This window comes from Echeneis naucrates, chromosome 6, assembly GCF_900963305.1.
Source record: "Echeneis naucrates chromosome 6, fEcheNa1.1, whole genome shotgun sequence".
NCBI classification, from domain to species: domain Eukaryota; kingdom Metazoa; phylum Chordata; class Actinopteri; order Carangiformes; family Echeneidae; genus Echeneis; species Echeneis naucrates.
The window spans coordinates 5,586,455-5,613,310 of record NC_042516.1 but is presented as its reverse complement, the minus strand read 5'-3'; the positions used below and the strand labels follow the sequence as shown (position 1 = coordinate 5,613,310).

Below are 26,856 nucleotides of genomic sequence, written 5' to 3'. Positions count from 1 at the left end.
CTCTCCTCTCAGTGTTTTGGGGTGGGCATGGCAGCAGTCCGAGGTTAAGGGATGGCACAGCCCAGTGGGCAGATTACAGGTTTGGTTTGTTACCACGGCTTCTGGAACATGGAGCTGCGGGCATCACATGTGTTGGCACAGGGTGCGGGCACTTCAGATGTGGTTAGGGACATGTGGAAGCTTTCGTGGGTTTATCCTGCCCTGCCCAGTTTAGCAATCCAGGGGAGGGGGGCAGGCTTTACAGCCGTGGAACATTTGAACAAAGAAACAGGGTGGACGTGTGTGTATACATGTGCCAGTGCGTGTGCATTCTTCTTGTTGTTTTGAGGTTTAGGTGTGTATGTTAGAACATGGAGCTAAGGGAAACATTGGCAATCTGTATTTGATAAAGCTCTGCATCTATTACACGTGTGGCTCATTTAGCATGATACTAAACAATTACGAGCCAACCGGGAACTGGTTAGCCATTTATACTGGTAGGGCAACAAAAATCCAGGATTGTGTTTTGAAGGGTGTTTTAACTATGTCAAGGAATAAAATGCATTGTGTGAATATTGTTAGAAAGAACTGACTGTTTGTTAGTTTTGGCCCATATATTCTTCATCCTATATTGTTTTTCCTGGAGGTCCATGGAAGGGGCTGGACTGGAAGAGTCCAGTGGATAAGACAAGAAGTGAGTGGCAGGTCTGTTCACAGTTCAGTGTCCAAGTAAGAAATCAGAGAGATGTTTATATCGGGCGTCACAGTTCCCACACTTTTCTGCCCAAATTCGACGAACCATGCACTGCTAATCTTGCATGCAATGAAACCCCCATCTCGCAAACCCCCCTACAATTTTTTTTTTCCTCCATCCCCCCACCTTCCACCCTCCATCACAATTACCTGGCTGTGACCCAACCAGCTGTATTTCCTGACATGAAGGACTGGCCAGAGTTCCCCCCAGCGCCCTCTGTATCACCAAGTGGCCTGCTCCATTAATTGGCATTTGAGGACCAACTGTATGATGGTATCAGTTTCACATGGGAAAATGGCAGCCTTTCAGGGTCCATAGCTGCATAACTGTTCTAAATGAGGTGTGGTACACTTTAATGTCCAAAAATTGACCAAATTAATCAATTTGCCAGATGTAAGAAAAAGTGACTGGATTAATGGATTCATATAAAGTGATGTCTGACCCAACAAAAAAGACAACTCCCAGGTTTGTGCTTGAGTTGTGACTTCATAGTTGGTTCATTATCCTTCCCTTTATTGTGCGAAGAATAAGAATATATAAATTATATAATATATATAATATATATATATTAATAAATAAAAAAGAGAACAGTTCAAAATCCCCTGCCATACCTCCCTTCATCTGAGGTTTAATGTTAAAGAATTTGGAGAGAAAGGCTGTTAAATGTGGACACCACCTGACATGTCCGGGTATGAACCACAGTTCCTTGCTTGAAGAAAGGTTTGCATGCTAATTATGAATTTAACTGCTTATCAGCTACAAATGTACAGCAACCCTCCTCAGTGTGTCTTGAATGGAACTAACTACACAAGAGGACAAATCAAAACACCAACAAAGGAAATCCTGTGGACTGTGACAGACGGTGCACTTGGAGAATTGAACATGACCAAGGCAGACAGTTAACAGCATGGACACCACAATGTGCCCACAAACACACACATTAAAGTAAAACACAGAGCATGCACAGTTCGGCTGAGTATCTACTGTGAACTTTGTGCACTGCGAAGTCCTCCAACAGCAGGTTCAGCTTCTTCACTTGGCGATTCTCAGGGACTGTGAGGAGAGCCAGGCAGGGCTATGAAGTCCTCCAGTCAAAATAGGTCCTCCAAAGCGAATATAGAGGTCGACACTGGAGGCTGCACAGGGGCATAACACTCCCAGTGGGAGGTCATGGGTCATGTCGCATCCTCATCAGGTGGTGCATTAAATCAATGATGACTCAAGGAGTATACACCCTTTTTTAACATGTACCTAAACTTCCTCATCATCATTCTCTGCAAGTGGTGCAAAAAGAAGTTCACCTGTTTATGTGGGTGTATAAGTGGTTTCCTTTTCCAACATTTTAACGTTCTGGTCTAACTGTCAGGAAGGTCCGGACGTCTCACAGAGATCGCAAAGGAGAATGTAAAAGTGTATCTCAGCTAATGACAGAGCAGAGAGCAGTGAGTCTGTGTAAGGAATGAATCTCATTTTATAGCCTCATATTAAGCTCAGCGTGCCTCATGTATTTTAAGACTTTCCTCCATATCCCTCATGGCCAGCAGTGGCTGACAAACACACACATGAAGTCTGAGGAGAGCAGCTGACTCTCTGAAAAATAGAAAATCTTTTTTGATAATTGGGGAAAGTTGTAATTCAGAGATGCTTCTGCCTATTTAAGGTCCGTTAAGTACAAACTGTCGGCCCTCGGCAAGTGACAGTTAGATCGGGACTCCTACTGTAGTGTCTAAAATAACCAATGTCCTTCTGTCAGGCATTCTTAGATACGTTGGTTGTGTAATTGCAACTATATCTAAATAAAATGTAAGCAGTCTGTTTTTGTTTTTGTTTTTTTTGTTTTTTTTGTTTGTTTTTTTTTTTATTCAAAATAATGGAAGTTAAAAAGATTTGGAAGTTTTTCTATGGTCATCACTGATGTTTCGTTTGAGGTCAAAAAAGTTATATTTTATTCCAAATGTCTTATTTGGTACCATATGCTTTTCTCCTTCCTGCTAACAGCATGTCTTGTGTGATCAAGCGCTTTTTTATTTTTTTTTTACATTTTTAGGATGGCCACATACACACTTAGTGCTTGTGGCTTGAAAATTCAGCAAATTGTGGCGGCAGTGTCAAGCATCCCTGGACGTGATCAAAACCGAGACTTTTGCAGCACGACTTTGCTTCTGTCTCAGCAGTTAGCAACAGGTTGCTGCTCTTTTAAAGATGAAAGGATTAAGAATTCCTGATGGCCACCACATCATCATAGTTGAGAATGCCGTTTCCATTTTAAATACAGACTTGATGCTCGTAGGTGGTGTTATGGGTACCATTTAGTATAACTACATCATCATTACAGGTGATCTTTTTTATATTATGTGACCCGGCACACCACCTATCGGCAGTGAGCTGATTCCCTTCTCATCAGAGTGCAAACTTTCAGACCAAACGTGTGTAATTTTCTCATTCAGAGTTCAGGGGTGAGCAAGATAGAAACTAAAGTAAAGGGGAAAGTGAAGCAGGGCCTCGGTGTGTAAAAGCAGATATGTCACCTGTGTGCGAGATAACAGCAACCTCTCTGAACACAGAGGGGCTGACAGGAAACGTCTCTGAGAGTAAATACCCTGACGGAACAGAGGACACATTTGACCCACCGTTTCTTTCATCACTCAGGAATGTTTGAATAGAAAGGACTGGTAAATATTTTCCGAAGTATTCATTTGCTCTATAGGGTCAAGCTGAGTTATCAGTGCGTAGCCAAGTCAGTGAGGTAAACACCAAGAGTACAGCAAGCCTGGCTGTGATTAAAATGGGCAGACAGACAGAAAATAAAATATCTTATTATAAAAATTAAATTACAAAAAAAATATATATCACTTCATGTTTTGGTGTTCATTCATTCATTCATTCAATCATTCATCTATCTTCTACCGCTTATCTGTTTCACGGGTGGTTGCTGGTGCTAATGCCAGCTCACACTGGGGGGGTATATCCTGGACAGGTCACCAGTCCATCACCAGGCCAACACACAGAGACAGACAGAGACAAACAACCACTCAGATGCACACTCAGACCTACAGACAGTTTAGAGTCACCAATTAACCCAAACATGATGTCTTTGAACGGTGATAGGAAACCAACGCCGGCACGGGGAGGACACGCAAACTACTCACAGAAAAGCCCCAGTCTGGGAACTGAAGCCGCAACATTCTTGTTTTGGGGCAACAGTGCTAACCTGCTTGGCCGTTATACTATTTTATCGTGGGTTGCTGTGGCCCTTAAAAGACAGACACTCTCAGCCCAGGTTAGCATTTCATTCATTCTCCTCCAGACTGAAGATTCAGCACTTAGACTGGAGAATAATTCCTTCCTGGCTGTGTAGAAAATAGAAAATATCAGCTCCTTTAAGGCTACTTTTGCCTGTAATTCAGTCCTGAAAAACTTTGCAGGGGTATTTTGTTTTTGATTTAAACCAATTTGTTGCAGATGAAAAACTTTAACTCAGGAAAGTTAAAACGTCTCTACGCTGCTGACTGTTTTGTTTTTTTTTTTCTGTTTTTGCAAGAAATAAAAAGGTCAGTGCTTCAGTTCCAATAAAGCAATAATGAAGTTGATTTTTTTTTTTTTTGATGGAATGGATTTTATGGGAAATTGTATACAATTGGTTATTTTGCTGAAATGCTGTGAAGTAAACCTCTCAAAACAGTTATTAAAAATGTACGTGTATAATTCTAACTTCCACTGTTGGTGAGCTAACATGAAATATATCCCCTTCATCTGCTCTCATTCTCTCCCTACGCTACCCCCACACATGCCTCTCTCTCTCCCTCCCTAAACCCAACCGGTCGAGGCCCCCCCCCCCCGAGCCTGGTTCTGCCCAAGGATTCTGCCTCTTAAAGGAAGTTTTTTATTGCCACTGTAGTGTTTGCTCATCGGGGGGATCTGTTGGGTCTCTTTAAATAATTTTATAAAGAGTTTGGTCTAGACCTGCTCTATGTGTAAAGTGCCTTGATGTAACTCTGTTATGATTTCGCGCTATACAAATTCATTTGATTTTTGATTTGATGAAACTATATAAGAACCCTGAGCACACAGCATATAACACATGGAAACACTGTCATTTACCACCCTAGAATAAGGTATCCCAATTCACCTCAACATGCCATTGAAATTTGTCTTCAAAGACTTCGCAGTCCTGTGTTGTATATCAGGCTGTCAGTCATGGCGGATTCAGATACCTCATGGTTAGTAAAGCAGGTATGTGAAGGTCGCTGGCTTAGACATTGAGATCAGCTGGAAAAACATACTTAACAGGCAACATGCGTGACCTGCCTTCAGGAAGTTACATCTCAAATCATCTGTTGCTGACATGCCCTTGAGCAAGACATTTACCACCTGGGGCACTGGATCCTCTTAGGGTGATGCTGCTAATTTTATGATGGCGGAGAATAAAGAAGATGGCTTGTGTGTTGTGTGTTGCAGGGCATGGCGTTCTCCCTGGAGGAGCGCCTTCAGCTGGGGATCCACGGCCTGCTGCCTCCCTGCTTTATCAGCCAGGACGTCCAGTTGCTCCGAGTGCTCAAAAACTATGACATGAAGAGAGATGACTTGGACAGGTAACAAAAAAACTTTGAGGAACCTCCTTATGGTACAATGACTGCATGCCTTTTTATCCTGTTCTGGTCCAAGTCAGCTGAGTTGAATTTTAGGTGACCCCCTCCCCCAGAGGAGTCTCCTGCCTCTGAGCACACTGAGACATTTAACATCTGGAAGGCTTCAAAACCCGAGAGGCAGATTAGCGATTGGCCCTTGGAGATCTACAGCCATCTCCTAGCACCATATATTTCACTGAAGAGGTCTCGAAATTATTCTCTTCTCTGCTCTCCTTCTCCTCCCTGTGCTCCTTCATCTCAACGTTTTTATAACCTCCACTGCGACCAATGAAAACTTCAGCCCAGTTCTGCATGCTTCATTAGATGCTTTGGAATTATAGCTGTCGGCATTATGTAATGAGCGCACCAAATACAAACATTTCAGTCTGGGCTCTTTAAAAACAAGATCAGGCCTCAAACTGAAGTCATAGCCTTGCTTGCTTTGCATCAGATGTCGCAGCTTTAATATTATTTCTATGTCAGACTGCCTCTTATCCCAGTGCTTATTTCTCAGCCAACCGGTCCATTTACTGTCACTTCTAATGTCAAGGATGAGTGAACGGCTTGTGACTCAAGATTTAGGGTCAAAAGGAACAAGAAAACTTCCTAACAGCAGCCTGATTTTCCAGCATAGCAACATGACAGCGTCAACATCTATAAACAATCATTATGAGCTTGTCATTTCCATTCCCATGCCCTATCAATGTCACTGACAATCTCTCTCAGGCTGGGGTAAATTCCAGTTTTGGGTTTTGGATTAAGGACTGCTATTTGATGTTGTTGCTAAAACCTGCTGTGTTTACACAGAGTCTGTTCCCCAACTCTCAATCCTTCTTTGGTAGTTACTGCTGGATGCTTTCATTTTTTTTTTTTTTTTTTAATGATCATCACGTCAAACTGTTACTACTTATTCCATTTTAACCAGTTATTTAGACGCCAGTAGTTTTCTGTGAGTGGAATTTGTTGGGGTTTTGAAGAATTGTGAGAAGCTACTGAACAACTCTGTTTATGATCTGCGATGATGGAGTGAGTTCAGTACCTCACAGTAGGTACTGTGTACTGTGTTGTGAACAGAGGAAATGGATCAAATACTGCAGTATATAAAATATAAAACCTCGTAGGCATTCAGGTTGTTAGACAGCAGGCACAAAAAAAATGACGCTGAACAGAGCAGAGCCGGTTGATCATTCATGCTAAAATAGAGCAAGAGAAGATTGTTTACTGGCTGCCTCAGTAGGTTTGACTTTAAATGAAACACTGCAGTCAACAAGTCAGCATGGATACAGCTTTACAGAAAGCTGTGTGCCGTAAATATAATATTCCGGTTTCCCGGGTATGGGTAGTGTTGAGACCTTGTAAGGTAAAGACTGGAGAAACAAACAAACCACCCTCAGAGTCTGTCAACGTAAAATCAAAAACAAACTCCTTCATACTGTGGCACTGTGTTCTAGTATTTGATTTAGGGATGTCATTACACTGTTGTTCAAAGAGGCATAGAACACAATACACATAAAGAAAAACATCTGTTTTCTGTTTTTGTTCAACTTGGCAATCGTTTTCTCCTATTATATTAGTTATGTTTATATTTATTCCATAAAGGAGCTCATCAAATAAAAAAAAGGTAAATTTCTTTTCCTTTTAGTACAAAGTGGCCTCTTCAAAACTTCAAAATAAAAGCAGCACATTATTACATTTGAGGTACAGGAAGTGAAAAATATTTTTCTGGACAAACAATTTCTCAAGCACCCTTTTACAACTACATAAAAGCTTTCATGATATTACAATTTTACACATATAATACAAGACTACAGGCGTTTATGGTGAGAAGTCCTTTTGATGTAATGACTTTTCTTTCTCTTGATTATGATTAAATGTTGCTTTATACATTTGAGAAGTTACAAATATAGTCTGTTGATTACAAAGATATTATTGAATTGTTCACGAGCAACATATTTCCCACCAAAATATTTGGCATTAAAGCGTATTTGTGGCTTAGGCGCCCGCAATATTGTGTTCTGGTTTGTTATAGGAAAGTACACTGGGATTTAGGCACCATGTGCACATTTACATTTAACCAAAACCACAATCTCTCTTTAACCTTAACCAAAGTTGCTGTGTAGCCTAAATGTAACCAGAGATTGGATGGTGGATGTGAATCCCAGTCTCTCTTGTGACAGTGTGACAAGGGTAGCATCATGTTGCTGCAGTCAGACAACCACGTAATACTTCCCCTCCATCAGTGGCTTGTAGTATTTCACATGGAACCAATGGAGTTCGTCCATTTGGACACATGAGATAGGATAGATGCTATCACATAACCTCATAAGAGCTCAGCAAACTGTTACTATGACAAAACGTTTCACATGAGGTTGGAGGATCTGGAATAGTCAAGAAATTATATGTATACACACATAAAAACCATACTTTGTTCTAAATGGCAAATGATGACTGGGTTATTGTGGTATATTTATATGGAAAATGCAAAATTTTCATATGATAAATTACATATGCCAAAAACTACTTGGGTTTGGTAATATGAAAACTGTTTTCTTCGAGAGCAGCTGTCACCACAGCTGTATATACAGCTGCTGTGTCACTAACCTGCCTTTCAGTCCCTCAACAAGAGGCACCTTGTGCTCGTGGCTTTATGGAAACTCTGATTAGGAATAGAGCCCTTTCTTCTGTGGTTCCTCTTAATTTGGATCATATGCAAACCTTTAGTTCTCAGTCGTCCACCATCAGAAAAAAAAGGTTGTTTGAGGGCCTAGTTTTAATTGTGTGTATTTTTCCTAATTCCAACTACAACGAAAATCTTCATGGTGCCACACTTTTGTTTGGTATGTATCGGGGTGCGATCTTACCAAAAACCTTAACCTATTGTAGTCTCCAACTTCTCTGGTACATTTCACTCACAAACACACTGGATTTAGCATCTGATTTCAATAAACCCTTCAGTTCAGCAGGTATAAGTCCTCAAGATGTCAAGGATTAAGATGATGTGTTTTCCTAAATTCTCCTCCCTGTCATTCCCAGATATGTGTTCCTGATGGGGCTCCAGGATCGCAATGAGAAGCTTTTCTATCGGGTCCTGCTGTCAGATATTGAAAGGTTTATGCCCATCATTTATACTCCCACTGTGGGCTTGGCCTGCCAGCAGTATGGCCTGATATTTAGAAGACCAAGGTGAGTCACACTCATAACATCATTCTCTATCTTGACGTATGAAACAGTTTATTTCCAAGCAAATGACCTTAATTTGTATTAAGAGGTTTTTCCACTTATTTCTCACTGCTGTGAGCAGGAAGTGAATGATGCCGTTTTCTCTCATTGCCCCAAACCACGCAGTCTTCCACCACTGAGTTATTAAGTGTTTTATAGTTTTGGCTGTTTTGTTGCTTTTCTTTATTAGCCAGCAGTTTCTTAAGCTGTTGGTTGTGTGGCCTCAGTTTCTCAGTCAGTCACTCATACAGTGCAGAAAGTACAGAAAGTATTCAGACCGCTAAGCTTTTTTCATATTTCGTTTTATTGCAGCCTTCTAGTAGAATCATCCAAATTCATTTTTCCTCTCATCACTCAGTAACCCAAACTGACAACAAATGTATTGAAAAGGAATATTTATTAGCATTCAGACATGAAAATGGTGCATCACACTGTGCAGAATATTAAAATTATTCTTTTGGTGGGAGCAATAAAGAAGCAATGTAGCAATTCACATGATCTCACAGTCTCAGCTTTGTGATGACATCAGTAAGCAGATATAGACACACTGGAGAAGTTGCAACACATTTTTCTAAAATTTTGCTGTGAGAAAAAAAACAACAACAACAGCAAAAGACTAAATGAGTCTGAATTTAAAAACAATTTCAACACGGGTTTTCTGATTCAGCTGATTCAGCAGACAAGGCTAGGTTTTACCAGTCTAGTTTTGGTGAGTAGATTTCTGTTCATGGCTGACAGGAGTAGAGCCCACCCATTTGAAGATTCAACATGTTGTGCAAGATGCTTTTTCCTAGGTTGTCTGATTTAAATTGGTTTTTCTGATAGCTTGAACAAGTTAGGCCATTCACTCCAGAAAGCAGCAGGTCACAGGATGTTTGTCTTTGACAGCGTGCTGAGTGAAAACTGAAGACACTGTAGAATGGGCCCCTAATTTTTCAGAATATCTGTACAGGCAAATAAAAATATGTTTGATACAAGCAACTCCACAGGGATCTGGGAGTTACTCTGGGAGACACTCCAGACATATCTGAAAGTTTGTATAATCTTCCATGAGGGGTGCAGAAACACAGCTAACATAACACTAAAATACACTAAATCAGTCAGAATGGGCAATTTTGGGAGGGTCAGATGAGCTACCTGGGAAATCAGTTGGTCTCTGGAGATCTAAAAATAATTTCATATTTTAAAGCTGGAGCAATGTGAGCACTGGAAGAGATTACTATTTAGATCAGTGCACAACATGCATAAAACGCACTTCAGATGTTTGGATTAGTTAAGTGGAAAATTACAATACAAAATTGAGAAGGTCAGAGTGGTCTTGGTGGCATGTTGTGTGCTTCATGCTGGGCCCAACCCTTTCCTATCTAGACTACAATAGACAGACAGTAAACTTCATGTTACAGCTGTTAAAACCAATTTTAAACAAATGCTTGCACACCAAAACAACTAACCCATATTCCTGGACTAATTTTATCTCAGCGTAGTGACTGTTGATGCCATTACCCAAACATTGGTGCTTTCGTTGTCAGGGAATGACTTCAGTTACTTCCTGCCATGTTGGCATTCCTGCTGTAAGAAGCAGAAGCCAAACTGGTAGTTGGTGAATCTACAGGAGTTGTCTGATGTTTTCTGGGTGTTGTTCCGCCTGCGGCTCAGTTGAATGGCGAACCTAAAATCCTTGAAGTGCTTCAACCATGACTACTAAAGCCAGAAAATGTTAAATAAATTGATGTATTCTGATGAAGCCAAAAGCAGAAGGACTCTTAAAACATGTGTATTTAGGGTTATTAGAGCTGCTGTTTGATGTTATAAAGTCCGAACCGAATTTGGAGGTTGTGGTAGCGTGTGCAGCTGGAGTTTGGTTAGACAGCCCAGCTCGTGGAAAACCGCTGTTAGCTGTTGAAATCAGTTCAGGGTTCACCTTGAGTGGCTCTGAATCTGCTTTTAGCAGACAGACCTTCATTGGTTTCCTCTCCTCATCTACTGTAAACTCTTTTTTTACTCTCTCACACATACACACACTCCTCTGCTCGTGTCTGTTTTCCCTCAAATAGGTTCATCAGGTCCGAGTCTCTCATTATCTGAGAGGAACTCTGCCTAAGCAGTTCTTAATAGGTATTGAATTGATAGCCCCTTCATTCTCAGTGCTGCATTCAAGGTCACGTTCTGTACTGCTTGGCCCTGACCCAATGCATTTACACTTACTCAGGTGGTTGGAAGTGCTGGGCTTGTTTTTGTTCTAATAAGTTTAACAAGATAAAGACCACCCAACTGTTCTTCACACATTTGAGCTCACCTACAGCCCTAAACGATAATGACTTAGTAATTTAGATGTAATGTAGGATTGGTATAATACCTCTCATCAACATGCATTGTTCAAGGCCCGACCAGATGGGTATTTAACAGAAACGTGTGAAAAATCATCAGACTGCATTTTTGAGGGAAATCAGAAAGATATGCCAGTTTCATATGGTTGAGGGGAGCAGCCACAGAGATTTATAAAGTATCTCCCTTAACCAGAGTTAGCCAAACACTTCATTCAGTTTATATTACCAGTATGGATATGAACAGCTATAAAACCCCAGTTTTCATTGTCATTTCCAAGCATTTTATTATAAAAGCTTAAATTGGGTACAGTGGGTACCATGGCTACATTCAAAATACTTGGAAAAGGAAATTCTCCCATGCACACAACTTTTACCCAACGGCTCCCCATTTCCCCATCCTTGTGAAAATATGTGGAAAATATTTCTAGTATGCTTCCCTTCCTCTCAGGCTGAGTGGACTGGAGGAGTGATTTTAAACATTCCCTCAGTCTCACAGCATAGTGAACCAAGACCTGCTGCCAGAGCCCCCTGGGTCAGGAGATAGGCCCCTACGAAGTGTGCATCAGCAGGTCAGAAGAGAATACACCAGGGTCAAAGCTGACTGTCTCAGGCAAATGTTTAGGTTTTTTTAGTCTCTCTAGGCTAGTTAAAGGGATGTTACTTTACACATTGTACCTATGTGTCTGCATCAACTGCATTTCTTTATGTTTAAACATTGAAAGTGGTGTGGCTAAAGTCATTTGCCCAGTCAGCATCTAAAATAAAATATACCATTGGAAGCATTGTTCAGATATTCAGGTTTGCCAGGTTGATATTTGTTGTTGTTTTTTTTTTTTTTTATTGCTGCGTCTGGGCATTACAGCGTTTCAGTTATCCAGTAGAATAGCTCGGGTGAATAAATTTGCAAAAAATTCTGAACAGATTTTCATGGTTTTCAGAGTTTTAAATTAAGCTGCCATTTTGTGGGTCAGGGTGAAAGATTTTTCCAGATACTGGAAGCATTGTGATGAAACAGGCTCACGAATCATCACCATCAGGGTGATCCTGCGGCTTTTCATCTCGTACCATCTTCAGATCAAAAGTGCCATTTCTCTACTACTCTTTGTTCAGTTGTAATTACTGATCTATCAAACTAAGGACATTCCCATCAGCCTCAGCCTCAGATGTTTCTTCACTCTGACTCAAAGCAGGACTAAGTAAAGCCTGCAGCATGGCTGTTGACTCTCAGCCTTGTTCAGTTTGATTGCTTACATAATAGAAGGCTGTAAACACAGCAAACATAATATATTTATATATATTTGTTGCAAAACGTACAGCAAACACATTGGCATGATGTTGAAATTCAGCTGGAGGCCCTATATGCCTAACAGGGCCTCCTACCCCCAGCCTTATTATAAACTCTTAATGTGCTTTTATATCATCTTTAAGGCTAAAGCCTGTACTGCTGATCTTTGTTGGATGTGTCTGAAATGTAAACTATTATTCAGTTTTTATCCTACTCTATTAGACAGGACTTTCACTGATTATCGTCAAGCACACATAATGTATTATTGATGCCACTTTGCGTGTATGTAGCTTGCCAGTATTCTAGTGGGACCACCATAGCAGCAGATTAGGTCTCTAATCACTGCTTAGCAGATATAAAGACTTTCTGTGTGTAAGCAGCAGCCACTCTTTGTCTTGCCTGACTTTACCAGCTAATCTGCGTCATGGAGACTAAACACTCCAACACCAAGCTCTGTATCGTAGGCCAAAGGTCAAGCACCATTAAGTGTCAAAACACAGGCAATTCACTGATCTTTAGATGAGGCGAACGCAGGATGTAGAGCTTGAGAAAGGAACACATTCACATCATCAAAAGATTAGTGCTTTACTTTTATTGGTTTGTAAGCTTGTGAGTGGACACAGTGTTTTAGCAGGGAACATTTGTCGAACTTAGTCACACACAGTTTGTTTCTGTTTTCCCCATAAACGTGGACTGTGTGTACGTTGTTTGACAGCTGAAAGTACTTACACGTGATAAATGATAATTGTCTGACGCTGAAAAATGATCCTGGGTATTGCATGAAAATAATTAGGTGTAGTTCAGACATTTCCACTGTTGGTGCGCCCTCTGTGGTGTACTGCTATGGAGTGTCAAAATAAACCTATAACAAGCCCCTTCAAAGTAAGAGACTGCCTATTCAAGAAATTATTGAGGGAAGTGACTTGAACCAATTCATCTTGCTGATGGAGACTGATGGTCGTTGGTATTCCATTAGTGGATTTCTGGTTAAGGGTCAAGTGTTTGTAGCTCTGTTCTACTACGGCTGTCAGAAGCCAGAAAGATGTGAGCATGCTTGAACTCCCAAGAGATAGTTGAATTGAAAACCAGATGTTTTTTTTTCTGTCCCACCACTCCTGTTGTAAAATCAGATATTATATCAGTTTGATATAAAACACAATTTATAAAACACTGTCATTAATTTTTGCGCAACTGATTTTCATAAGTTAATTTTCTACCAGATGATTAATTAATAATTCAGGAAGTTCATGACTGCATAGTCTGAGGCATCAAGAATTCTAGAGTAATTTAGTTAGGAACAATGAAAAAAATGGCTTAATAAATAATTGGACAAACCCGTATTACGCCTGCTAACTTGGTAGAAAAGGTAAGGGGTCATGCGGGCAGGGGAACTTTGATTGATTCTTGTGACCCTTTGAAACTCGGTGTGGTCATGACCATTATCGTGTCCTGGTTATTGAAGGTCTGGGGCATGTACTACCAAGCAAGTTTGAAATACCCAGGAAATGTTCCAGTGGTCCAGCTTCACTTAACCTAACATCCTCAATTAGCTTCGTAGTTGATCCTACAACGCTTGTTATTGACTCGGTAAGTCGACCCAGATTTGTCCTGTCTAGCCAGTGTGCGCATCGCTTTGCAGTATTGGCTCCTGGTTCACATCCTGAGCTATTTTTTCTGTCAGAGGTCAAGGACAAGCAGACCTCCTGTATATGGTTGTTTATGTTAGAGGGCTCACTAGTGTTCAGTTGTAGTAGGGAATTGCTGGATCTTGTTTTAATTAAACTTCTATATGAATTTTAGGAATAAGATTTCTCTTTAACAGGAACACTCGCAGCTGACAGAAAATTGAGAAGTGGACTCACGCAGGATTGGTTTTTCTTATGCTAAAATAATGTAGTATCAACACAGTTAAGAAATTTGAAGAGAATCGTATTTGAGTCTGGAGATGCTGGTGTTTGAGGAGGGTGAGTAGCAGTAGCTTATGAGACCTAATGAAAGGCATCAGCTGAAGCTGCCTCTGCCACCTCTGAAGTGGCACGTGGATGATGATGCGTTTCAGTTTTGCAGATTAGTGGTTTATGAGCCGTGATCTCACACCATTTAGGCCACACACAGTGTTGTAATGCATTTATATACAAGAAACTTCTTCATTTGAATTAGTGAGTACTCAGCATAGGAAAGAATTCATTAAGCATTAATCCATGTAATGTTATTGAACAACCTGATTTAAACTGTGACTAAGAAATGATCAGTTTACATAACCTCAGCCCGGAGAGAATTTGTTCTTGATTATGAATGATTGCATGACTTTTGCTCATGCATTTGTTTACCACAATCTCACTCCGGTAAACCATGACAGCAGCTCAGAATATCCTTTGTTTGAGTGAGAGAAGCAGTGGACATGTGGGAAGAAGAGAAATGGTTTGGAATTACTCTGACCTCATGAGGAATGTGGCAAACATTTGGGATTAATTCCATCTTGGACTTCGAAGACCTTGCGCAAAAATATAGAGCTCTTGTATGAGGAAGTTATTGAGCCAGGGAAAACAAAGAAAACTGTATGTCACACTACACTGTAACTCCAGTTTTCCTGGTACTGGAAAACTGGTGTTTCAGTGTATGGTAAAGATGAATACTAAACTTAAAGTTTAGTTTTATGATTTAGTGTTACTACTTTCTACGACTTCTAAAATACAAAATATGTCTTCAATAACTGTCTACTCAGCTATGATTATCTGGCTGAATTGTCTGTGACCCGAGATTATTGCTCAATCATCTTGGCATATACCTTTTCACTGAGAGTGCTGTAGCATTGCTCAGGGAGCAAGTTACTGTAGTTGGAGGTGTTTCTTCAGTTGAAAAAACAAACAAAAACAACCAAAAATCTGTATCTCCAAAAAACATCCTTGAGATCAGTCAATCGATCAATCAATCAAACATTCATTTACAGCTGTGATTTGACTTAAAGATATCAGCCTTGCTACACGGCTAAATCCCCCTCACATGAAAATGTAGATACAGTGAAACACAGAAACATAGATTTTGGTGAACTTAACTAAAAAGTAATCAGTAACTTATTTGTCTATACAGGAAGTAATATTGTAAAAAATGCATTACTTTCAAATGCAAGTAACTAAGATTATGTAATATATTACATTTTGGAAATAACTTGCCCAACACTGCTTATGATTGCCTTTTCCTGGGTCCACTGGTTACGTAGCCTTATTTTGCAGTAGCGTACAGTAGTATAATTGTTCTTTGTTTGGATTCAGTCTCATGGTAATCCTTAGTAACAGAAAAAGTTGCATTTGGAGCTGAGGTTTCGAGTGCCACACCTGGAAAAACAGGCCTTAGAGTAAATCCCATCCATGACCACAAACTGTCAAGATCCATCCTTTTCACTTTCACAGTCCAAGCCGCCTCATCGGCTTGTTGCTGACATTACATGGTGGGAGATTATGACATATGTTGCGTTTCACACTCAACTTAAAAGGGTAAAAACACCCCAAAGCTTGTAGATGACGATGTGCCAATGAAGTTGGACTGTGAATCAGGGAAATTTTGGTTTGGAGTTCCCACTCATACCAGAGAAACAAAGCTGGATTCAGCAAACCTGGAAAACACTTTTTTATGGCATAGGATTGTGGGTTCCGTGTGTACATGTATACTCTGATTCGATTTGACACTAATCTGTTCACATTTGGCACATTTGAACTCAATGTTCTTTCACATTATCACTTTATCTTTAAAGGCTATAGTTACTTTTCAGTTTCATGCTCAAATCTCGAGGAACCACTGATTTCCTTCATGTGTAGCTGGGTGGGCAAAAAGCCACTGGGAAGATTTTCAGTGAGGGAAATCTTACTAACGTTGTTTGAAATATCCAGTTTGTGGTCAGAAATCTCAAAAAACACTGAGCAAATGTGTCCTCCAGGTTAACCCACGCACATACATGTGGACTCTTATGACTGCATTACATAATATAATTATTTATACTTGCCCACATTGGGATGAGACAAAAGCAAGTTGGTGGTGTGAAACATCTCTACTGAGTGGCTGGCACACCTCCAAAACTGCCTTGTTACAGTGCACATGCATCTCACATTTGATTGGTCTAATCAAGACCTGATGTAGTTTTATTTTAATTTGCAGTCACTACTTAACTTTATAGGGCCCAGCAGTAGTAATTATAGCCAAAGGTAACATCATTAAAACATACAAAGGAGATAGAGAAGTACAAAATAGTGGATGTGGCCAACATTTGCAATCATGGGGCTATTCTATAGGGCATTGTATTTAATTCACTAACCTCTGTCACTTATAAGTTTTATAGTCATACCACATGGCTGGCAGCTGATACCATACAAGTTCAGATTCTGGCTGTAGGACAAGCTTTGATCAATGTTTCCATATGTGTTTAGGCTGGATACCTGTATGTACCCAACTGTTCAGTCAAATGCCGGAGTCTTTCTCCTTTTCTGTCTAAGCATGTGGATTATTCATATTAAAGCCATTTAAGAGAATCTACCCTCATTACAAAATCTGTACAGCACATGCTAAATTCATTGTCTGCTGAAGCAGCGAGGACACCTCGGAGTTTTCCTTAAAACTACAAACCAGGCTGAGCATGATTCACCCAGAGTATCAGATAAGCTCCACGGGATAAACAGCAAGTCGTATTTTCCAGTGGGGGCTGGTGAAATATTCGTACTACAAACCAAGATTTGACCAGTGGTGATGGTGTGGGAATAGCATCCACAAAGAACCGTGCTCTATAATTTCATGCCTGGTGAGGCCTCTTATTAACCCATCATTCAGTAGGTTCAGTAAAGTCAAACTGAAATCACATTGCAAAAACAGGTCGTTGGAGAAATGTTATAGTTTCTTTGCGTGTCCTTCTGAACCTGTGCAGGTGGACGGATTTGACTGGCCATGAGCTACAGTCTGAGAGAAATGTGCTTGACAAAGCTCTATGACGTACCACGTGAGGCTCCCATACTGTACTTATATTATGGTGTGCATTTCACTTATGTGGGTTCCTCCTCTCTGCCACATCCCTGATCAATATAGTTAAAAGCAAACATAACAACTGCTGTGAAAAAGCAGTATTCCAAAGATTTAGCAGTGTGCTTCTATCATATACATTGTCCTACGGTAACAAGGAAGTTCTTAGCTTAGCTTGACGTGAAGATGCAAGCAGTGGAAAATTCTGTGAAAAATAAGTGACAAATACAGCAAACCATTCAAATATTTCTTTCAACCCTGACAGCAAAAGTTTTTATTAAACAATTTGCATTTCCAAATTATTAACCTAACAGCCAATTCATTGGGTAGCCAAGTGTGAACCCAAGTGATGGATGTGTTTATGAGATGAAGGAAAAAAAAAACAGCTGACACGGGATTTTTAGTTTGAAAGACTTATTTTGGGAAAAATCCATTGACTTAGCACACAGAGATATGATATTTGGACCATAAAACTAAAACTGGGTCAACTTCATGTTGATATTGGGCTCTCCTCACAGCTGATAAGAACTACTAAGCCAACAAAACACACATTAATCACTGTCCAAACATGCCAATTTTATATTTATACTTGGAAGTGACCATGTCTCTTTCAATGCTATCAGACCTGCAGTATCTGACTCTAATATTGTTTAATGACTCTGTATCTTATTCTGAGTTTAGTTCTACCCTCTACTTGGTTAATGTATGTGGTGAGAAAGCACTTAAAGCTCATTTATCTTTGTTTTGACAGTTCCATCAGCTCTCAGCTCAGCTATGGCTGTAAACACTTGTTGCCCTGTCATGAGGTTAGAAACTGGAAGCTTGCAGATACCCATACACTCACTCCCCTGTGTGAGTAGCGGATTCAATCAGAAAGTGCCGTTAACACTTTCCTCTGAGATAACATGCAGCGATTGAAACTGTGGCAATAGATTTATGCATTGTGCCGTATTTAAGCAAACGCCGTGAGGGTGTTGGTTCAAGCCTGTAAAGACTGTCCAAACCAATCGATGTGCCAATCGATTCCTGGGGAACAACAGCAACCAACAGTTGGAGCTGCTTAAACTTAATCTTGTTAAAATTAGTTAATGCTGTTAATATATCCTGCTGCATCCATTCATACGATCTTGTCTCAGAGTCTCTTTGCAGGGAACATGACCATTAATAACACTATGAATCTGAGACTGAGTCTCTTACCCTCTGGTCACAATGGATGATCTCATGGTGATGTGAGACTGGCTCAGCAGCCCTTGGTCTGAACCCAACAGGAATAGGGTTTGACCCCAGGTGACTTTCCCTCTCAGCTGCCTTTGATGTGTTTTCATTATGTGAGACTTGAACTCTCCCCTCACCACCCTGAACACTCACTTTGATTTAGGTCTCAGAGTTACATCAGTCAGTTACCATGTTAAAGAGCTGCAAGATGTCCCATTCGCTGCCAACAGGGGTTCACATTCTAACAGGGCACATGATCTTCTTGTCTAACAGATGGTAAAACTGCTCACAGGCATCCATTACACATGTTAGATTATAAATGGAAGAAGAAGTTAATGAGAGTAAACACAAGTTCACCAGAAACCCCTTGTCACCTTGTGTTATTGGTATAATTTGATCCTTGTATTGAATCAGTCACAGTATTTTCAATGGAATGAACTAAGTAAAAGTAACATTTGTGCACTGTTGATTATTTGCATCTAGGCCCTGACCTCACTGGTTTCCATAAGCAAGCACCAAGCTCAGCTCAGCAGGGAGTTGGTTACAAAAATAATGGCTGTCTAGGTCACCCCTTCACAACCTTTTGCAACCTATGGCACTTTTCGAAAATCCCAGCGACCCACATCTTACTCAGTAAACAACAAGCTGGCCAAATTAGAGCCCTTTCTCTCTTCTGGCCTGGCTGGAAGGGGAAAGAACACACCATGAATGAAGTTTAACACAAATATACGTTATTAAACAAAATTGGACCAAATTAAACCAACTTAGATCAAAGTAAAAGGATTTAAACTAAAATATTTACAAAATGGAAGTGAGCCTGTGAGGAGAGTAAGCAGAGATCAAGTGGTCACTGCCCGGAGACTATTTGAGGACAGGAACTTTCTGGATGCCACAGTTGTTCTTGGTTCCTTCATTAGGTGTCTGCTGGAAAAGCAAAGGTTAATATTATAGTGCCCCCAAGAGGACCCCACAGTAAGACGGTGTCTCAAGGGGACCACTAGTCCATCCATCTCCAACCACTTTTCCATTTCCAGGTTGCGGGGGCTGCTCAAACCAATCCCAGCCAACGTTCTGGGCTGGGCAGGTCGCCAGTCCATCACACACAAAGACAAACAACCACTCACACTCACACCTACGGACAATTTAGAGTTACCAATTAATCCAAACATGATTTCTTTGGATGGTGGGAGGAAACCAACGCAGGCACGGGGAACTAGACCCGTGACCTTCTTATTGTGAGGCGACAGTGGTAACCACTATGCCGCCAAGCTGCCCACCCCAAACTAGTTTCTCTCACAAAACCCCCACACCATAGAAATGAACCAAAACCTAACTAATGTTTACAGGTTGTTAATAGAATCATTCATTCTTTCTGTTGCTCACTAGATACACTTTGGACAAATTTTTGCAATGGATTTAGTCTTCAGCATGCAGTCAGACTGAGTCAGCAAACTAGTATTTACTGTAGTCCAATGGCTAAGTGGTCTGGCTGGTGGCCACAAAAAAGTTCCTATCATCATCTAAGTTTTCCCATATATGGGAAGTCTGACCTGCTCTAACCATATTGGTTAACACAAGGCACCAGGTTCAAATTGAAAAATGCTACAACTGCTCCTTCAATGTGATTTTGCATCCCGCATGAAACGTCATTGGCATTTCCCAAATGTCAGAATGTGTGTGAAAAGGCAAATGAATGGAAACGCCAGCTCCAGATGCTTGAAACTCATCTAATCGCCAGCTGGGTTCATCAGGTCTGTGCCTCTGTTTCCTTTAGCAGGGCCTTTGTGTTGGAATGAGGCCTTTTCTACTGCCTCTTACCCATCGACTTATGTAAGGTTGGCTGAGAAAGAAACAGGACTTCCATAGCAGTTTTCCGGACGCATGACTGTGTCTTCTTCACCCAGACATCTACAGTAGACAACAGGCTCTGAAATTCCATAACCTCACTATGCCTGGTTAGTATTTTCATCACTTGCGGGTTGGTCTGTGTGAAATTCCCATGCCTTTTTATGTTTTACCTCAGCATGTTACCAGAAGTGACGAGAATTCAATCAGATTGGCTAAACTGTGTTCCTTTTGGCCTTAAATTTTTAGTTCTTAGCATTACCCCACATTTTTGAGTCTGGAAACGTTTCATGAGGGTAGATTATTTGTTGTGTGGAGGCCCGGGCTGATTTCAGTGGACTGCAGTGGAATGAGGTGGGGGTGGCTTATGGTTTCCCGAGGCCAGATGCTGGAACTGGCCCTCGCTTGTATAAAAAGAGGGGGTGATTCAGGCAACATGTTGAATATTTGTAATGCAATGGAATCCTGTCAAAGCCTGAGCCTACCACGGACAGTGGGAGGCAGGAAAAGAAGAGTGCATTGTCCTCTGAGAGTCGTACTGTATGGAGAAAGTGATGAGGAAGGAAAGAGACGCGACTGGAAAGAGGATTGCTGCCCGTCACGTTTATTTCAAGGGATGAGAGCTCTGTGCTCTGTGTTGGGGGGAGGTCATATGCGTTGACACTGAGAGTTCGATAATGGGTTGCATAATTTAGTCTGTTTGCTGAGCTGATACAAAATTATTCACCCACTACCCGCATCCTTTTGTCTTTTCTATTTGTTTTTTTCTCTTTTTGCGTTTACAGAGTACATTTTCTTCTTCCCAGAGCCTTGTTGCATATTTAGTTTCTTTAACCATCATCCTTTCCATTGCAATTAGTTATTTTTGAACTGGGCAGAGTTCATGTCAGCCCAGGCTGCAGACTGAACATGGTTATTGATTGGTCATGTCTGCCCCCCTGTTCTCACTGAGCTTTCTTTTTTTCTTCCATTGGTTCAGTCAGTTTCTTGGCTGCTAAATTGCCGCAGCATGAGTCTGTTATTTGTATTGCCAGAAAATTCACTGCTTTGACTTCACTCACTTAATTGCCCTGGAAATTACTAGAAGAAAAACCAAAAAAACAAATAATGAAGCTGAGTTGCTCTTGTGATACTAGAAATGGATACTTCCATTAGAGCTAAGTGGAAAAAAAAAACTAAAATAAAATATGACCAATCTCTGCTATAAAAATAAAAATAAAAATAAATGAAACAAATGCTCTGTCCTTGGAGCATCATTAACTTGTTAAACATCACTCTGGGCAGCAAGCGAGTTAGTTGAAACCATTGCTTAAATAGTTTTCAGTCCATTTCTACAGATTGTGGTCAGATGCCACATCCAGTCATAGAAACTTCCTTGTCTCCTTGTGAGTGTATATGTGTCTGTCTGCAACTGTTGGTCCTTCAGAAGATCCTGCACTCGGCTGACGAGAGGCAGACTCACACTGAAGTCTTTCCTGTGTAATGGCCGGGAAAAATTGGCATTCAGTATGAATAAAAAGGCAGAAGTAAATCATCAATAGTGTTTATGCTCGCATAATGTCCAGGCAACAGATGTTTGGTTTACTTTGACAGAGACAGAGCAAGACCCCGGTGTGACCGCCAACCAGCCTCGAATCCCTTTGTGTATTTGTTTGTCCTGCTTTCGGTGCTGGGAAACTGAAATGTAACAAATGCGTCTGTGGTGATTCTGGTGTAAAGGACACATACCTGCGCACCTTCAGGAAAGCTACAACTAAGTTGAGAACAAACTGAAATGAAAAGACTAGAATGGATGTGATGTGGATTATTACATAAAAGCAAAGTATGCAGATTGTTGTTCTTTGGCATCTCAGTTGGCCTTGTCACTTGCATGACAATGACAGCAGGAAGTTGAATTAGGTCATGAAATGAAATCCAGACCCAACGCTCTTTGGTTACTGCACATGAAATCCTGTGGTTTTTTTGTTGTGTTTTAAATGGTTGGTCATGACCATTTGACAGTTTGACCTAGTGGAGAGTGAATTAATTATTTCAATCAATGTGAAAACCTCTTCAACTTCAAATGAAATCTCAAATGGGCCCTGTGATGGACTGGTGACCTGTCCAGGGTGTATCCAAGCCTCGCCCAGAGTGAGCTGAGATTGGCTCCAGCACCCCCTGCCACCCGGAAATGGAAAAGCAGAAGAAGAAGGATGGATGGATGGAAATCTCAAATGACACTGCAGCTGCCCTGGCGGAGGGATCCAGTGTGTTAATTTTGGAGTGATGCTCTTGTTTGAAGCTGTTTTGAAAATCCATGGATCTCCTCCCGGGAGCTCTCCCATTAAATAAATGTGCTTCTTTTTCTGTAAAGCGCAGACTGTACTTTGGATACCTCTCTGCTTTTATATAGCATAAGTGTCGTACTGCGCTAGTAGCCACACATACACAACTCACGGCAAAATGTCTCAGTGTGAAGAATGTTGTTGCCAAGTGAATGTGTGTGTGTGTGTGTGGTACTGGTGCAGTACTAGACTCTGACACGGGCTTACATCACAGAGTGTTAGATGTGTCCCACTATATCTACAGTACAGGCCAAATGTTTGGACACACTTTCCTATTCATTTGAATGAGAAGGTGTGTCCAAACCTTTGGCCTCTACTGTATATATGAGTTACTGTTGGCGTAAGGTTACTGTCATAACCCCTTCTGAGAGACATGCAGCTTTGAATGGCTGGCATAACTTTTCTTATTGTATAACTTTATGGAAAGTATGTCAGCTATGCCAAACAGCTTATTGTAAATGAGACAGTAATTGATCCAAAGGTAACAGCTTGTTGTGTACGATGACAACTCCAGCTGGTTCATTGTTGGAAGAGAAACAGAGCTGTATAAACACAATTGTATGCTGCAGCACTGAGTGTGTTGATTCCCAGAGAAAGTACTTTACATAAATTGTTGCATGGGCAGCATAGTGGTTAGCACTGTTGCCCCACAGCAAGATGGTTGCCGGTTCGTTTCCTGGGCCTGGGGCTTCTCTGTGTGGGTTTCCTCCAGGTACTCCGGTTTCCATCCAAAGAGTATGAGTGTGAGTGGTTGTTGGTCTCTGTCTGTCTCTGTGTGTTGGCCCTGTCATGGACTGGTGACCTGTCCAGGGTGTACCTCGCCCTGTAAGCTTGGATTGGCTCCTGCGACCCCCTGCAACCCGGAAACGGATAAGCGGTAGAAGATGAATGTATGAATTAATTGAAGACTGCTAAAATATAAATAAATTGAACAAAGCTGGAATCACCCAACACAGCAGAGGCCTCTTCATTTGAAAGGATGCTCGTAAAATCTGTCTCTAAATGTCATATTGTCACAGACAAGGTTTTATGCATCCTAGTGTTTTGTAAATTCAACAATTCAATTCACGCCCTGTCAAAGTGACATTTGAGAAAATTTCACAAAAGCTCATTATTTTGTGCGAAAAAGTTAAAATAACATGTAACAAAAAAGGAATTGTCTGCACTTAGCTGACATTTATCTCCTCCCTCTGGGCAGAGTCAAACTGCAAGATGTTGTTGCTGTTCAACTCCAATTGGGGCCCTTTCCAAACAAATTTAGAAAATCCAAATAAAATCCCCTGTCAGAATTTTTCATGGGGGATCAACCATAAAAACGTGTCTGCTCTGGCAGATTTGAAACTTAATTAGTTGGAGAAATCTCATACTGTGTTAGAGTGGTCTTTCACACTTTTTGGACTCGAAGGTTCTTTGGTTCGATAGCTGAGGGCATCCAGCAAAGCGTAGATAAAGGTTATGCATTTTTTGAGAAGAATGGTGATTGGTGATGTTTTTTGTGGCCACGGGTCAAGGACTGGAGTTTGGCTTCCTTGTGCGAGCAAAGCAGTGTTCCCTCCTGCCAGCCCCCCGCAGCTTATCCATGCTCCCGGGGGTGTGTTTTGTGTTGGGCTGCAGGTCCGTGCTGGTGCTGTTTCAGGCCATCTGGTTGTTTTCTTTACCCTCCCTGTTCTCGCCGCACTCTCTTACAGGCAGAGCCAGACATAGCAGCTCAACGCTTTGTGGCCCTCCTCTCATCTAGAAAATGTGGCGACCGCGGTTCATTGTGGTTTCTTCAGCAGGAGCAGGCAGACACACGCACGCATTTCACATGAATATGCTGAGCGATGTTTCAGAACAAAGATCCATGTGAGAAGCCCAACTAGGGGTACTTACACTTACACTACTATTGGCAGTGCTGATAGTGAGACGCTGGAGTTTATCGCAGCAGGTTTTGGTACACTGGACAACAAAAGAAGACAATAAAGAATAGGGCTGAAAAATCTGACATGGCTGAATGTAACATCCAAATAGCAGAAGCTGCAAAGAATAACCATAAACAAAAAAACTGTGCAGATAAAGAGATTACCAATATGCACGTGATAATCACCAAACATCACACTGTCATGTTTTCTATATCCTTTTCCGAGGACATGAAACTTAAGGCACAAATTTCAACTGAACTCGTCACTCAGATCAAGCTCACAATGTTTGTATAAAACCAAAAAACTATTTCCTTTCATTTCAGTCCGTACTGATAAGGAAGGCCAATAAAATCTTTCAGCACCAGTGTTTATAGTGTCCCACATTGAGCTAATAACCATAACCCTTAATCTAACCCAAGAGCAAACTACTGTAATAGCTAAAATGACTTCATTATGCCCTCATATTATGTCCTCACACAAAAATGCCAAACATATTATTTTTTTAGTTTATGTCTATCTCTCTCTCTCTCACACACACACACACACACAAAGAGCCTGGGAATATTTCTGTACTGTGGACTTCTCTTATTTTATGCACGTCCCCTTGACCACTGCTGACCCTTTAATTTTTTTTTCACAATTTTAAAATTCTTTCTGTGAGAAGATCTTCATCCTCTAAACCAAAGAGATGACGGATTTGAAAAATCATGACTCCAGACACCACAACATACTGCATACTGGTACCAACAGTATGTTGAGGAGTTGATTCAAGTGTGTCTAGTTTTTGTTGTTGTTGTTTTTTTTTTTTTTTTCCACCATTGGATGTCACATAAACTCTGGTTTAATGTACTTGTCAGGGTCAAGGGTTATGACGTCAAAAGCACAGAGAAGTAGATATTGAGAGTGAGGGGCAGGAGAGGAGTGAATCTGAAATGTTTTTGGTAACATTAAGGTTGACAGAGATTAAGAGTTACACAGAGCCTGGCAGTCTGCTTTGATCTCATGAAGCTGTTGCCGGACAGTCAGGTTTTCAGCCGCGGTGCTGCGCTTTTGCCCATCATTCTTCAGCGAAGGTGTGTTCAATCTTTTGGCCTGTACTTTATATATTTACATCTATGGATGCGTAGATCTACAGAAACATGCAGATGCGCATCATTTAATGGCCAGACAATTTAAAGGTGTTTAAATGAAAGACTTCTAATGTCTGTGGCTTCGTGACCCTTATCTGACCCACAGAAGGCTTAGCTTGGGCAGGACCATGTGGCTTCTCTTGCATCACTTCTTCACTTTTTCTTTACTGTCCTTTCTAATTATTTTCAATATATATTTATTTGCTCATTAATTGACAACTAATTTAACTACGTAGCTGTTTAAATAGCAAAAAACTGTTAAAGTTCAATCCCAGTCGACCATCAAGATAGGGTTTCCCACATTTCCCATTTTTCTTTTCCACAACATTGCAGCAAACAATATTCATTCTATTCACTCAAATTCATTAATTAATTTGATTAATTTCCATTAAAATGAATAATGGAGAAAAAAACAAGTAATGACAATAAAATAAAAACATAGCAAATGAACTGGAACCAGCATTTAGGCAACAAATAATGAAATACTTCATAATTTTAGTAGTAATGGGGCTACTAAAAACTTTTATGGATACATAAAATACATTTCATGGGCATTCTGTCACTTTTATTTGTTTTGCAAAATAAAATGAAATTGCAATATTCATATTTTACTACTCACTTATTGTTATACTTAATTTTATTTACGTGCTGCTGTGAAAAAGGAATGCTGACAAACTGAAATTCGGCTGTACAGGAAAGAACAATGACAATAAAAAAATCTATCTATCTATCGATATATCTATCTATCTATCTATCTATCTATCTATCTACTTTCATTGACAAATTAATGGGTCATTTTATGTTGAACACTAATTCCAAGTAGGTTAATTTTCAAAAGTCATGTCTAGTTGGCTGTTTTGTTTATCGATATACAAGACAGTAGCTTGGAGAGACAAGAATGTTACATCACTCATGTTACACTTGTAAACATTTTTTATTCTAACAATGGTTGTTCCTCAGGATGAGCAAAGTTAAGAATTGTTTACACAGTAGTGTCTTTAAATGTCAAGATGGCCGAAAACACTACAGTGTGCGAGCTCAGCCTGACTGATTAGCGAATAAAGAGGACGCAGTGTTAACATTTGGAGAGCAAACATGCCCGACTCATTGATGGTGGTTGCCAGGCGAGAGCTCCTGCGCTTTTCAGATGTCATCCTTCGGTCATTGCAGTGACTGACTGCCCATCGCACAAACATTGACACCGCAACTGAAAAGGGACTGTACTGTTATTCAGAAGCTTGGGGT

The 26,856-nt window shown here is 40.7% G+C and overlaps 1 protein-coding gene across 1 annotated transcript in view; it reads left to right on the top strand.

The window, feature by feature from the left end:
* me1 (malic enzyme 1, NADP(+)-dependent, cytosolic) overlaps positions 1 to 26,856 on the top strand; it is a 71,414-nt gene that overhangs the window by 23,750 nt on the left and 20,808 nt on the right. Inside the window, exons 2-3 of the mRNA XM_029504412.1 lie at positions 5,192 to 5,325; positions 8,395 to 8,544. Coding sequence (XP_029360272.1) covers positions 5,192 to 5,325; positions 8,395 to 8,544 — 284 coding nt within the window. The remainder of the gene's footprint in view (positions 1 to 5,191; positions 5,326 to 8,394; positions 8,545 to 26,856) is intronic.